Genomic DNA, 13,147 nt, shown 5'->3' on the forward strand with positions numbered 1-13,147 from the left:
CCTCCGCATACACCTCTTACATAAACACAGTGGATATCAGTATGATCTAGATGAGCAGAGCTTGCCCATTTCGCCCATGTAGAACACAGACTCTCACGCACGCACACATTTCATGAACTTTAAGAAGAGCATAGGCAGTGAGCTGATTAGCCATTGATGCAGAATGGCATGGATGGCAAAAGATTCATCCTGGACCAGCAAAACCGTGTAAGCTATAGCATTTTTGAGCATCATGGGTGATTCTCACTAGTTTTGTTGTGCATTGTGGGAATTTGTCACTGGCATGGCTTGGACAATGAAACAGACCTTGAAATGACTGCCTTCCTTGATAGTACACTGACTACTGAGGGAGCTGATTGAGATGCTCTGTATAACACCGCTAGCAGCACAAGCTTATGTATGGCATGCTGCATCGTATCGGTAGATTCTATTGCAAAACTGTTGATGGAAGCATAATTCTACCCTGAACGTTGCATCACTGCAATTCCTACTGCTATTAAATAGATAAATTAAGCTCTAATGATAAAGGAAACCACAACATGCTAGTGGTCTGTCCGTTCCTGCATGTGCTTAGCACATCCCTCTCACTCACACGCAGTTCAGCTGTGACTAATGCACGGAGAGAGAGAAAGAGAGGGACGGAGAGAGAGAGAAGAGCACAGGACGTGTGGGTGGAAGTAAGAAAAAAATGGATGGTTTTAATGTGGGTTGCTGAAATGAGTGAGGGCACGAGAGTGATTCAGCACATGAAACGTCCTATAACTGTTGTAAAAACCAAAATCTGCTTGTCCGTGTTTTTTTGCTGCAGTAGAAATTAAAATATTAAAGAAAATATTCATATTGGGCACTGCCATCATTTTAAAATCAGCCGGGCAAAGTCTAGTTTTACATAAATGTCGTAGCTACCTGTTGCTGGCTGAAATTTAAATTTGGTCAGCACTGAATGAATGAAAAACATTGTCCCCATGTGTAAATCTACGCTTATTTTTTCTGCACCACACAGCCTTCGGTTTGAGTAGTGAGGTGTTGAGGAGAGAGAGATAGAGAGAAAGGAGAGGGAGAGCAAGAGCGCTCGCGAGAAACTGCACTCATTTTGGCTCAGCTCAAGGAGCCACTCTCCCGTCGAGCTAAACGTTACCGCGTTCCAAAATGGCCGACCATGGGGACACAGTTTCCCCGGCATGTTCCTCTAGCGTTACACGCTCGGACCAACGTCAGAGCCTCGATTGAAAAGAAAATATATTCTGCCTGACTCACTCAAATGATTTTAACCCCTGCATCATCCGTTACCACGGCGAGAGGCGCTGAGCACCATCGACATGCTGCGAAAATAGCGATCGAGACACATGTGGACACTGCGGTGAAACCGAATGGCGGCAGGTGCAGGGTTGTTCTTGGAGCATCAGGAAGGAATGCACGTCTGTTCAACATGTGAGCAGTTAATTCATAAACGAATATCCTTAGTCAGTGGCATCAATTAGGCTTGACATTATGTCAGATTCAGGGAGACAAAACCTTATTTGGCATTTAATTAGTTGTCATGCAACGCAGTCTCCATAAATTGACAGCTGTGCTCCATCAGCATGGGTGTTATTTAATGATCTCGCGCGCATTGGCTTGACACTGTGTGGACGAGCACGCGGACGCTTTATTGCGCGTCTCAGCTGTTTCGGGACCTGAGCGCCTTTGCGCTGATCATACAAAGCGACATAAAACTCGACAGGCAGTGGACATCCTGCTGCAAGGATCGTATTTCTTCTCGATTGTTTCAGTTGATCGGGGGGACCGGGTTGCGACTTACCGCGACAAAATATCAATAATCTGCTCGGTTTGAAGTCATAAAGGTTTCTTGCTTTGTAACGTCGAATTTGGAGATTTAAACGACTTTGACATCATCGTTTTGGGACGCATTCTACATATCGCCTGATTATCGCGCATCTGTACGCGTTGGAGACGCGATTGTCTTCAAGGACTGTCTGGGAAATAAGTGTGAAACCGCTCGTGAGTAAACGACAATCGCGTACATGAAACATTAATGATAGATGTGATTTACACTGAAGAGAGATTTGTGTTCAAGAATAATGGAATAAAGGTGCACAGAAATAGTGTTTTGAAATAACGAAATATTTTGTTGAACCGACTTTGCAATGAGTTGAAATGCATCATGCGTGGGAAATCCTGGTGATGTCTTAAAATCTATTATGATAAGCAATATTAATGGCTTGAATAAAGAGATCTTGCTATTGTAATGAGAGTGCAAAGAAGAGAGAAGGGGGAATTGGTTTCTTCTGAAAGACATGCGCACACCTCCCAGAAGCCAATTTAGTATTGCAGTGGATTTATCAGAAGAACTTTAGTCTCTCTCTCTCTCTCTCTCTCTCTCTCTCTCTCTCTCTCTCTCTCTCTCTCTCTCTCTCTCTCTCTCTCTCTCTCTCTCTATCTATCTATCTACACCTTTCTATCTCGATCGCCTCTGGAATAGAATGACTCCTGACGAAAATGTCTCCCAAACACATCAGACTGGAATATGAGTCATGAATACACAGCCCGAAAACAGCTGCAGTACTTCAACTCCACATTTCAAAGAGAAACGGAAGAGGACGTGCATCAGAGAAATGGACGAAAAGGAAATCGGCTTTCCTTCCTGTTTAATGGATATTTGCTGACTTGGCTTTTTGCGGTGCATCCTTACCTTGGACTTGAGGTGCTGGGAATGTCCTGTGATTGCCGAATTAGTTTTTTTCCCTCTCTTTTTCCCTCATTCTTATTACCTGTTGAGAGTAAATCTAGTTGAATGACTGATGAAATTAATTTCCATAAAACGGCTTTGATTTTAATTTCATGATTCCTTGGTGGCAGTGGAAAAGTGACACAGAAGAATAACAATGCACACTTACACAAACACATGCTCGCACCCATCGTAAACAAGTGAACAAATCCTCTCATTATCATCATCCCTTATATGTGAATACAAATTCTCAATATGGAATTCCCTAATCACTTTTCAGTACAGTGACTTCCGAAGCTGAATCTAACTTCGAAGGAATCTCAGATTAAAACCTCTGACTATTTTACTCTGGTTATCCAACTCTAACTCCAACACATTTCCGTCTCTCCCCCCCACCCACTCCACGTGGGGGGGAGAGCTTCCACCTACAGGGTAATCCCAGAAGCTTGTCCCGGCAGACAGTGACTGTCAGCATGGATGCTGGCCAGGGCAGCCCGGAGAGCCCTAACCGGGCAGTGGAGTACCTGCTGGAGCTCAATAACATCATCGAGAGCCAACAGAAGCTTCTGGAAACTCAACGGCGGCGCATCGAGGAACTGGAAGTGCAGCTGGACCGACTCAGCCAGGAGAACAAAGACCTGAGGCTGGACCGACAGCCCTGCCCACCCCCACCTCCTCCTCCAATCCACCCAGTCTTGCCACCAAAGTCCCACGCTGCATCCTCCACCGCTGTGTACGCCAATCTGAACCTCAATAGCGGGCCCATCCCAATACCCATACCGGCTCCGGTGCCCCCGCCCCCACCTCCACCCGTGCCACCACGGGATCGCCGTGTCAATGCCAACACGCACACAAGGCTCGGCCAAAGCCTGTCAGCTGGACCAAATTCCACGGAGAGAGAAAGGGACAGAGACAGGGGACGAGGACGAGACGGCGCTGCTACCAGTTTGGGAAGCTCTCTGCAGAGACAGTGAGTACAGGCCCGAGGGCTATTTTACTGCATAGCTGAGGATCTACTGTAGAGTACAGTCTCCAACGCCTCCATGCTGGCTGTTTGGAAAACTGTCAATCAAGAGAGCGTGTGTTTGCATGCAAAAAACGTTTAAGATGATGGTTGTGTGAGCATTAACTACTGTAAATAGACTACAGTTAATAGTAATCAATATATTTAAAGGAATAGTTCACTCAAAATTAAATACATTCTGTCATATCTAGCGCTTTATACAGTACAGATTTTCAAAGCAGCATCACAGTAATAAACAGGAAAATAACTATCAATGATGCAAACTTGATGCAGATGAGTTCAAGTTCTACTGTAAAGCATATCTAAGAAGACAATAGTTTTTTTTTTTTGGTTCGGTTCAGTTCAATAACTGTAAAGTTAATCAAGTATGAAACGAGTATGATATGCGTCTAATTTAGTTATAAGCAGCTCTACAGAAGACAATAATTATTCATCTAGAGTCAGTTCAGTGTTGATGTAATTCAGTACAATAACAGTCTCATCTCGATGTTGCAAAATTCATCAATAATGAAACAACTTTTATTCAGTTTTAAAGCAGCTTTACAGAAGATAACAGCCTCCTCATCTGTCCAGCTCAATTCACTTCAAGTTTGGTTCTCATCCAACAGTGTCAGTGTAGTATGACTGTACTATCATTATTACTATTATAATAATATTATATAATAATATTACTAAATATGATACACGTCATATTTAGTATGTCATTCTCATGTCATTCCAAACCTGTAGAACTTTCTTCTGTGTGACACAAAGAATGTTTGAAAATGGACCCCATTGACTTTCAATGTAGTTGAAACATTCTTCAAAATATCGTCTTTTGTGTCATGCAGGGGAAAAAAGGCAGTCATAGAGGTTTGGAACATCGTGTGTGTAAATGACTTTTTTTTTGATTGAACTATCCTTTAAAGCAAGTACAGGGAAACTGCTGCGTGGACTGTAATATTTACTGACACTGGATGAACTACTCATGCTTATGATTGTTTGTACACGTCATGTTTTACAACTTGCACTAGTATTTTTAGCAGCATTTCCTGTAGATTACACTAGTAATGTTGGTGCAGAACTAAGAAAGCACCTTTCAGAGGGTATTTCTCCTGTTTGCACCCTGCCTGTCTTTCAAAACTGAAATTGAGTGCAACAGTCTGTCACAACAGAACTGTTTCCAGGCTATCGGACAGGCAGCTGGCTGTGCCATCGAGCCTGAACATTACATAAGCCATCAGACTCTTATCTGTACAGACTTGTGCTGCTGGGCCATTGGTAGAGTGACAGGCTAATGTCATGGGATCTTGAGATTGAATTAGCATTCAAAATCTGTCAGAAATGTCATAACTTTTTTGATATTGAAACCTTTTGGATCATGCCGGTATGATTTCTGGAGAATAAGGAGGTTCCAGGAAGTTTAGCTGTATTTTACTGTAAAGATTTTAGCAATTTAAAAAGTAATCTAAAATCATTTGCGAATGGTGCACAACCCTATTGGTTTGGTATGAAATAATGTTTTGTTGGCTATCCCTTTAAACTGATGCTGTTGCTATCTTAAAATACAGTTTTTTAAAAAAGTGTTGGATGGTCCCTGAACAGATTTCTACATTGAGCAAAGCTGTCAATAGCCTGGAGACTGTCAATATCATTCCCAGCATTTGCTGTGTCAATAGACTCCATATAAATCCAGAGAGAGAGATGGTACAGAAGTGTTGTCGGCCACTCCTTGTGCTGCTGACAATTGGGTTGTTTGTCTCCATCCCTGCATTGCTGAGGAATCGACCTCTCCATTGCACCTCTGATCACTGTAGTGTGCACTTGAGCCGGCCTCATCACAGCATGCGATGCATACAGATTCGTGCTGGGGATTGTGCAGATTAACGTTAGTGGATTGGTTCAGTGTCGAGCACTGCAGTACAGCATCTCCTGTAGTTTTTAAGGCTGGTGTGGTGTGGAGATTCGTTTTGTATGTATGATCGGCAACTGTGTAGGAGAAGTTGTGATTTAAAATTCAGCGCAGTCAGATTGTGGATCAACTTGTGTGGGAGAAAGTAGCATAGAGTCAGAAAGAGAGCGAAATAGGCTGCAGAATTCACTGCACCCTTTTTGTGTTGCTCACTATCAAGGTTTTTTTTCTCAAAATATTCACACCTCTTATAGGCTATTTTTTCTCTTACCCTAATTCCAATGGAGAGAAACCCGAATGCCCTCTGATAAATTGAGCGCTTTCCTTATCATCTGAGACTTATTTCTTTCTTCCTTGAGGGCAGATAGTGTACTTCATTTCTTCTTGCATAATAATCATGCTTAAACTGTAGTATTTTTTAGGGGTGGCGATTTTAATTCATACTGTCTAGTGACTCTAATCTTTTTAATTCTGTTCGCCAAAATTTTTTTTTACTGATTTTAGTCACTATTTGGTGAGACAAAATCTTCGAGAACTTTCTATTTGACAAATTGTAAATGCATGAATCTTTAGTATATTGTTTGCAATAAATAATAAATGCACTGTCTTGTTTTAATAGAACGTTAACGTTTTTTATAATTAATATTAGGAGTTTCACTAGCTGCGTTTACATGGACCCTAATAATCCGCTTGGAATCGGACTAGTAGTACAGTCGGAATCGGACTGGTAGTACAGTCGGAATAATAAGTCACATGTAACCATCATTCGAGATAAATTGGCCAAATCTGATTGAAATTTTATTTGGATTGTAAAGGGTAGTTAACATCTTTTCTAATCAGTTTGATAGGACGTATAAACACTTGATCGGATTGAAACCGACACTGAAAAGCTCTGCGCATGTGCCATGGCGTAGAAATGGAGTAATGATGTATGACACGGAACAAGTTGTTGTTGTTTTTGAATAAAGTGTCATAACTGACTGTTTTGTCAGTCTAAAATTCTCCCTCCACTCATCATTATCTGTGAAGTGATGCAGGACAGTCCTTGCTTCTGACTGTCATCCACAGACACCTTGTTTTGGGTGCGGGAAGGGGCATTTTTACTGCTTAATAAATATAAGCTGCACGTTACACAGCTTCATGTGCTTGTCATCTCCTAATTATGACCAACACCTCGTCGCTCAGTTTGTTCAAAATTACTTTATTTCATTTTTGAGATTCAGTGTCACTCTGAGTCTTATTCTGATGTAAACACTTGATCTTTGCTTGTGTTAAGTCTTTGAAGGCAGTAAAAAGCTTGTCTTGTGAAAAATATTAGATAATCACATTTAGAAACTATCAGCTCCAATAGCTTTTTTTAACAAAAATAAAATAAAATGATGATAAAAGTAGATTTAACTCCTCTGCCTTGTCATCAGATGATTCGCATGATAAATGCATGAACTCACTAGCCGTCTCGTAAACAACATCTGGTCGATGTGGCAATGTGTTTACTTTACACCTGAGCGGCTTTAGTGCAGCAAGCTTTAGCTTTGCATCATCTTTACCTGAAACAATGTAAAGTCACATGACATATGAGTGCAGATGGCTTGCTTTACTGATAAATTTTGGCGTTTTACAGACTTTTATGACCGTTAGCCATCATTTTACTGATTTTGAATGAACCGCATACATCCATCCATTTTTCCTTTTACTTTATTGCCAAATTTCCCAATCTTTCTTGTTCACACCCTCACCAGCCCTCCCTTGGTGTTAAGCAGATGGTACACCAGCATGCCATTTTCTTTAGGGTCGCCCTTTCTCTTTTCACCCACAAGGGTCATTTTCAGCATCGTCTTTTCATGTGAGCTCTATTTCAGTTTTATCCGTGTTTCTTGCCCCTTTTTTCTCGCCCTTCTCCCATCAGCGGATCCAAATGACCCAAGTTGGGTGATCACAATCTTTCTCTTTCTCTGGTGTAATGCTTTCGGCTAATGAACAAGTGTAACTACTGCTGTGGGTGAGCTGTTGAGGTGGGATTGTTTCTCAGAATAATTAGCATGGCCGGTGTTAATTACATTTGTCTATTGAAGGTGGCAATTACTGTCGTAGATGTGAGTCTGTGAGTAATGTTGGAGGACTGACTGATAGAGTTTATAAAATTATGATGTAATTGAACATCTATGGAGTAGCTTTCGGGGCAGTCAAACCTGACCCCTGCTGATTTGTGGGATAGTTGTTTTTTTTTATGAGTTTTTCTCCTAATCAAAGTAATAGTTCATTTAATAGTTGGTATAAATGGAAAGGGTGACGAAAAGCAGTGGTTTGTCAGTCCACCTAGTGGCATAACAGAAGGTGTCATGTGACCTTTTTAATGTTGTTAACCCAGAGTCATTCTTAAAGGTTTAGTTCACGCAAAAATGAAAATTCCGTAATGAATTACTCACCCTCATGTTGTTCCAAACCGGTAAGACCTTTGTTCATCTTCAGAACACAAATGAATATATTTTTGATGAATTCTGAGAGCTTTCTGGCCCTCCATAGACTGCATTGTTATTACCACTTTCAAGGCCCAGAAAGGTAGTAAATACATCATTAAAATAGTCCATGTAACCACAGTGGTTCAACCTTAATGTGACGAGAATATTTTTGTGCGCAAAACCCCCGCAAAAATGACTTTATTCAACAATCTCTTCTCTTCCATGTCAGTTTGCTACGCTGTTCACGTAGTTAGCACCTTGAATCACCTGGGCCTTGAAAGTGGTGATAACGTTGCAGTCTATGGGGGGTCAGAAAGTATTTCATCAAAAATATATTAATTTGGGTTCTGAAGATGAACGAAGGTCTTACAGGTTTGGACCAACATGAGGGTGAGTGAGTAATGACAGATTTTTTCGTTTTTGAGTGAACTAACCCTTTAACATAAACACTGCACATTTGTAAACCCTGCATCAGAGGCCCTCTGCTCCTGTAGACCCACTGTCCTGCAAAGTTTATTTCCAACTGCTTTAGCACACCTGCATGTAATTTTTACAGCAATCCTGGAGAGCTTAATTTGTTAGTTTATATGTGTTTAAGGTTGGAGCTAAATTCCCTACCCAGGAGCAGGAAAGACCTCTGCCCTGCATAATTGTCCTCATTTACATATTTATAAGGTTAAAAACTTGGTTTCTGTTTCTGTGGTGTTGTACTGGGTACCTCTGATAACAGATCATTATAAATTGTAATGTAGAAACGATATTCATTGTAAAATAAAGGGTTAGTTCACCCAAAAAATAAAATTCTGTCAGTATTTACTCACCATAATGTTGTTCCAACCCCCGTAAGACCTTTGTTCATCTTCAGAACACGAATTAAGATATTTTTGATTAAATCTGAGAGCTGGATCACTCCATTGGCTTCTTAAGGGATTGAAACTAGCCAGCCCCGAAAATGTATTAAAGACATCGTTAAAATAGTCCAAGTGACTACAGTGGCTCAATCTTAAGATTATCAAGCGACGAGAATACTTTTTGTGCGCTAAAATAACGACTTTATTTCAACTATTCATTTTCTTCTCTGTGGGCCTCTAGTCAGTTAACGTAGTGCTACGTCACACGTAGGCTCACTATTGGACGACGCTGGTCATGTGGGTGATGCGTGTGGCGTACAACAACAGAACCTTACGCTATATCACTAGTGAACTGATTTGAGGCCCACAGAGAAGGAATTTTTTTTTTTTTGCACACAAAAGGTATTCTCGTCGTTTGATAAACTTAAGATTGAGCCACTAGTCACTTGTACTATTTTACCGATGTCTTTAATAACTTTTCGGGAAACAAGTGTCAATCCCTTAAGAAGCCTATGGAGGAGCGATCCAGCTGTCAGATTTAATCAAAAATAGCTTAATTCGTGTTCCGAAGATGAACGAAGGTCTTACGGGGTTGGAACAACATGAGGGTGAGTAAATACTGACAGAATTTTCAATTTTGGGTGAACTATCCCTTTAATGTGAAATGAATTGAATTCGCTAGCCCACAGTGAAATCTCATTGGTTCAGGGTCCTGCTCCACATAACTGTAAACTTCAAATAGGACTCTGTTTAAGTAATGTGAGTTTTCTAGCCTTGGATTCCCATTGATTAAAGTGGAAAGAAGTCAAGTGGAGATCAAAATATGGTGATCGTTGATACAATAATGCATTGATATTATTCTCACAGCAAGTGTATATATCATTTGTTTTTACCTCTTTACAAAACTGTTGATTCCCACCCCTTCTATCCATGATTGGTATGAATCTGTAAATGAGAACAAACTGTAGTCAATCTGATTTTCTCAAAAGATCCACTCGAAATCCTTTGATATTTGTGATCATTCAAAATCATTTCCGTGCATAAGATCAATTCACATTTGCTCCATTGTTGTGTATGTATTCGTTACTGTATGTGTTCAACAATATAACATTACTGACACCTCCACTTTCTTTGTTGTCTCCATGTTTGTCTGTCCCTGTCTCTCACTCTTTCTTCTACTGGATCCACAGGACAGAAGGAGACTCCTCCAACAAAGACAGGTCTGTGTACACGCTTTCATTTAATCTCCATTCTACTCCTCCACAGTGCACTCTCTGACTCCTTTGGTAGCGCACGCTTCTTCAAGTGACAGAGGCCTGTTCTATCTAGGGCAGCCTGAATGCATGTGGGACATGCCATTGCTTCTAATGACTTATTGCTTCGCTCTGTGAAAGAGCTCTTGCATCTGGAGCAGGTTTAGCAGAAGAACAGCACTGTGAGCTAACTGAGAGATAAGTATGAGAACATCAGAATAGAGGGATGAAAATCATTTGGAAATAGAGAATTATCGTCATTTGGCTGAAAGACTCCTTGTTATCCGTTGCCGTAGTGACCAATATGCCCAGTGTGAGTATGTTAATGGGTATTGATATGCATGTCGTTTGCATTCGCCCATATAGTGAACGCGAACATGGGCGTCAGTGGTTAGTCAGAAGTAACATGAGTAATGTCCCAGAGTGAGCGTGTGTTTTGCGTGTAGGAGTGTTAGTGGGTGCAGGGAAAAAGGTCAAATGGCAAGAATGTGCTTTTCATATGTTGGGAATGTCTCCTTCTGTACCAAAAAAAAGCTTATTTTGTGTTTTAATGCCTTGGTGTTGGTATGAGAATGAGCTGTGATTTTTGGAGTGTCTCTCGCGGCGTTGTTATGACGATTCCTCACCATGGGCACGAGCCGGGGATCAGAAGGATAAATGATTGGTTGTCATGGCAACACCTGTAGATGAACTGGGTTGCCGAAAAAAGTTGCTCGTGTAATACATAACCCATTTTGTGAATTTTTAGTGTGCTTAGGAGTGTATATGCGTGTGGGTGTGCATGTATTTGTGTTCCCTACACACAGCAGAAGGACACCGATGAACAGGGCTTGAGGACAAGGCCGCTGCTATGTCACGTTTTACTATAATTACTCTCCGGATGCTTTTGTCCTTGGTTCACGAGTCGCACCATGTTATGGATGTGAATTTAATTGTTCCCGCATTGTTAAATCACAGTAATACGTTCTCAATAAATGTGACAGTTATGCATTGTGCTATGAATCATACTCGTTTTTGTTTGTCACTACAACACTAATGCAAGGTTGCAATAATTAATGAAATTGCTTTCATATTCCTGCTCAACCTGATTTCCTGAGCCGGCAGAGGTTGGTCTCTGCTGGGCTAAGCGTGGAAATAACTAGCAGCAGAGGTTTGAGCTTCTCTTCCACCCCAGCAGCAATGCATCACTTCAGGCCCTGAGGGCATCCGCCGCTGCTTACAACCACCAGTCCTAGAGCTCTGTGTGTTACGCTGCATTGGAACTGGACTCATGATGTAATACTTTTACACACTCAAAAAAATGATTCATTGGATAAACTCAATTAAGTTGTGGGCAGGATTTCCATCCTATATATATATATATATATATATATATATATATATATATATATATATATATATATATATATATATATATATATATATATATATATATATATATATAGTATGTATGTGTAGCCCCAACTCAAACTGAGTACATCCATTCAACAGAATGTAAATCAGTTAGCCTAACTCATTTGTATCAAATCGATGCAAAAGAATATAAAAGAGTGAGGCTAACTTATTTTTATCAAATACTTATTACTAACCAGACTGACTTTATTTCTGTCAGACGTCTACAAAAGTTTTGAGAATTAACAGGGGTTTAACTCTATTTTTTTCCATTTGAAGTCACCATAACAGTGTTTTAGTGTTTCCGTTAGTTGGGCTTTTAACTCATATCTATTGTCTTTTTTGGCTGCCGTGACAGTGTGTTTGTTAAACACATTTGGAGCAGCAAAGAAAGCTAAAGTGAAATGAGATCAGCTGATGATGGTAACCTGTTGATGGTTTTATAATCATCATGAAACAGACTGATTCACTGAGGTATTTTAATCTAACAATTATGTTGTCACGGTTTCTTCACAACACATACCTTGTGTTATTGTAGCATGAAATCAAGCAATATTATAACTATAAGTTAGATGACTTTAACAAACATGAGCACAAAAAAGTCAGTTTATGATGACACACACAGACATCAACAATCAGCGTCTGAATCTCAAGAATGGTGACAATCACAAATATTTAGATAAACAGATTAATTCAGTACATCACTGAAAAGTTACTAATTCACAACAAAAACAACAACAAAAAATAAAAGCAAATATTTAGAATCAAACAAAATTATAGGACAATTCAGCATAATTTATTCATGGTGGTTCCCAGCATGCATTGGAGCAAAGTACTTTTGATTGTCACCATTGTTGAGATTCATACGCTGATTGTTGATGTCTGTGTGTCATCATAAACTTGACTCTTCTAACTTATTGTTATAATATTGCTTGATCTCATGCTGCAATAACTCAAGTTATGTGTTGTAAAAACGTGACAACATAATTGTTAGATTAAAATACCTCAGTGAATCAGTCTGTTTCATGATTATTATAAAACCATCAACAGGTTACCATCATCAGCTGATCTCATTTCACTTTAGCTTTCTTTGCTGCTCCAAATGTGTTTTGACAAACACACTGTCACATCAGCCAAAAAAGACAATAGATATATCAAGAGCCCAACTAATGGAAACACTAATCACTGTTATGGTGACTTCAAATGGAAAACATAGAGTTAAACCCCTGTTAATTCTCAATAAAACTTTTTTAGACGTCTGACAGAAATGAAGTCAGTCTGGTTAGTAATAAGTATTTAATAAAAATAAATTAGCCTCACTCTTTATATTCTTTTGCATCTATTTGATACAAATGAGTTAGGCTAACTGATTTACATTCTGTTGAATGGATGTACTCAGTTTGAGTTGGGGCTACATATATTTATTGGATGGAAATCCTGCCCACAACTTAATTGAGTTAATTCAATGAATATTTTTTTTGAGTGGAGCTATTAATACATTTTTAGTTAAACCACTTAAATATATTTATACATATGATCTTAAATGGAT

General features: G+C 39.8%; 1 protein-coding gene across 9 annotated transcripts in view; it reads left to right on the forward strand.

The window, feature by feature from the left end:
• Positions 1-1,148: 1,148 nt before the first annotated feature.
• Positions 1,149-13,147, forward strand: part of iqsec2a (IQ motif and Sec7 domain ArfGEF 2a) — a 113,067-nt gene continuing 101,068 nt past the window's right edge. For 5 of the 9 annotated variants that reach the window (XR_013201157.1, XR_013201158.1, XM_077224000.1 and 2 more), the window contains exons 1-2: positions 1,500-3,698; positions 10,144-10,173. Coding sequence is in view for 7 of the 9 variants with exons in the window: in XM_077224000.1 (XP_077080115.1) it covers positions 3,202-3,698; positions 10,144-10,173 (527 nt within the window). In the remaining 2 variants the exon portion in view is untranslated. Of the gene's footprint in view, positions 1,432-1,495; positions 3,699-10,143; positions 10,174-13,147 lie in introns of those variants that run through there. The other 4 variants (XM_077223995.1, XM_077223996.1, XM_077223994.1 and 1 more) reach the window with 4 other exon arrangements.

Source organism: Siphateles boraxobius, unplaced genomic scaffold (genome assembly GCF_051911475.1).
Source record: "Siphateles boraxobius isolate OS27281-9 unplaced genomic scaffold, OSU_SipBor_1 9, whole genome shotgun sequence".
NCBI classification, from domain to species: Eukaryota; Metazoa; Chordata; class Actinopteri; order Cypriniformes; family Leuciscidae; genus Siphateles; species Siphateles boraxobius.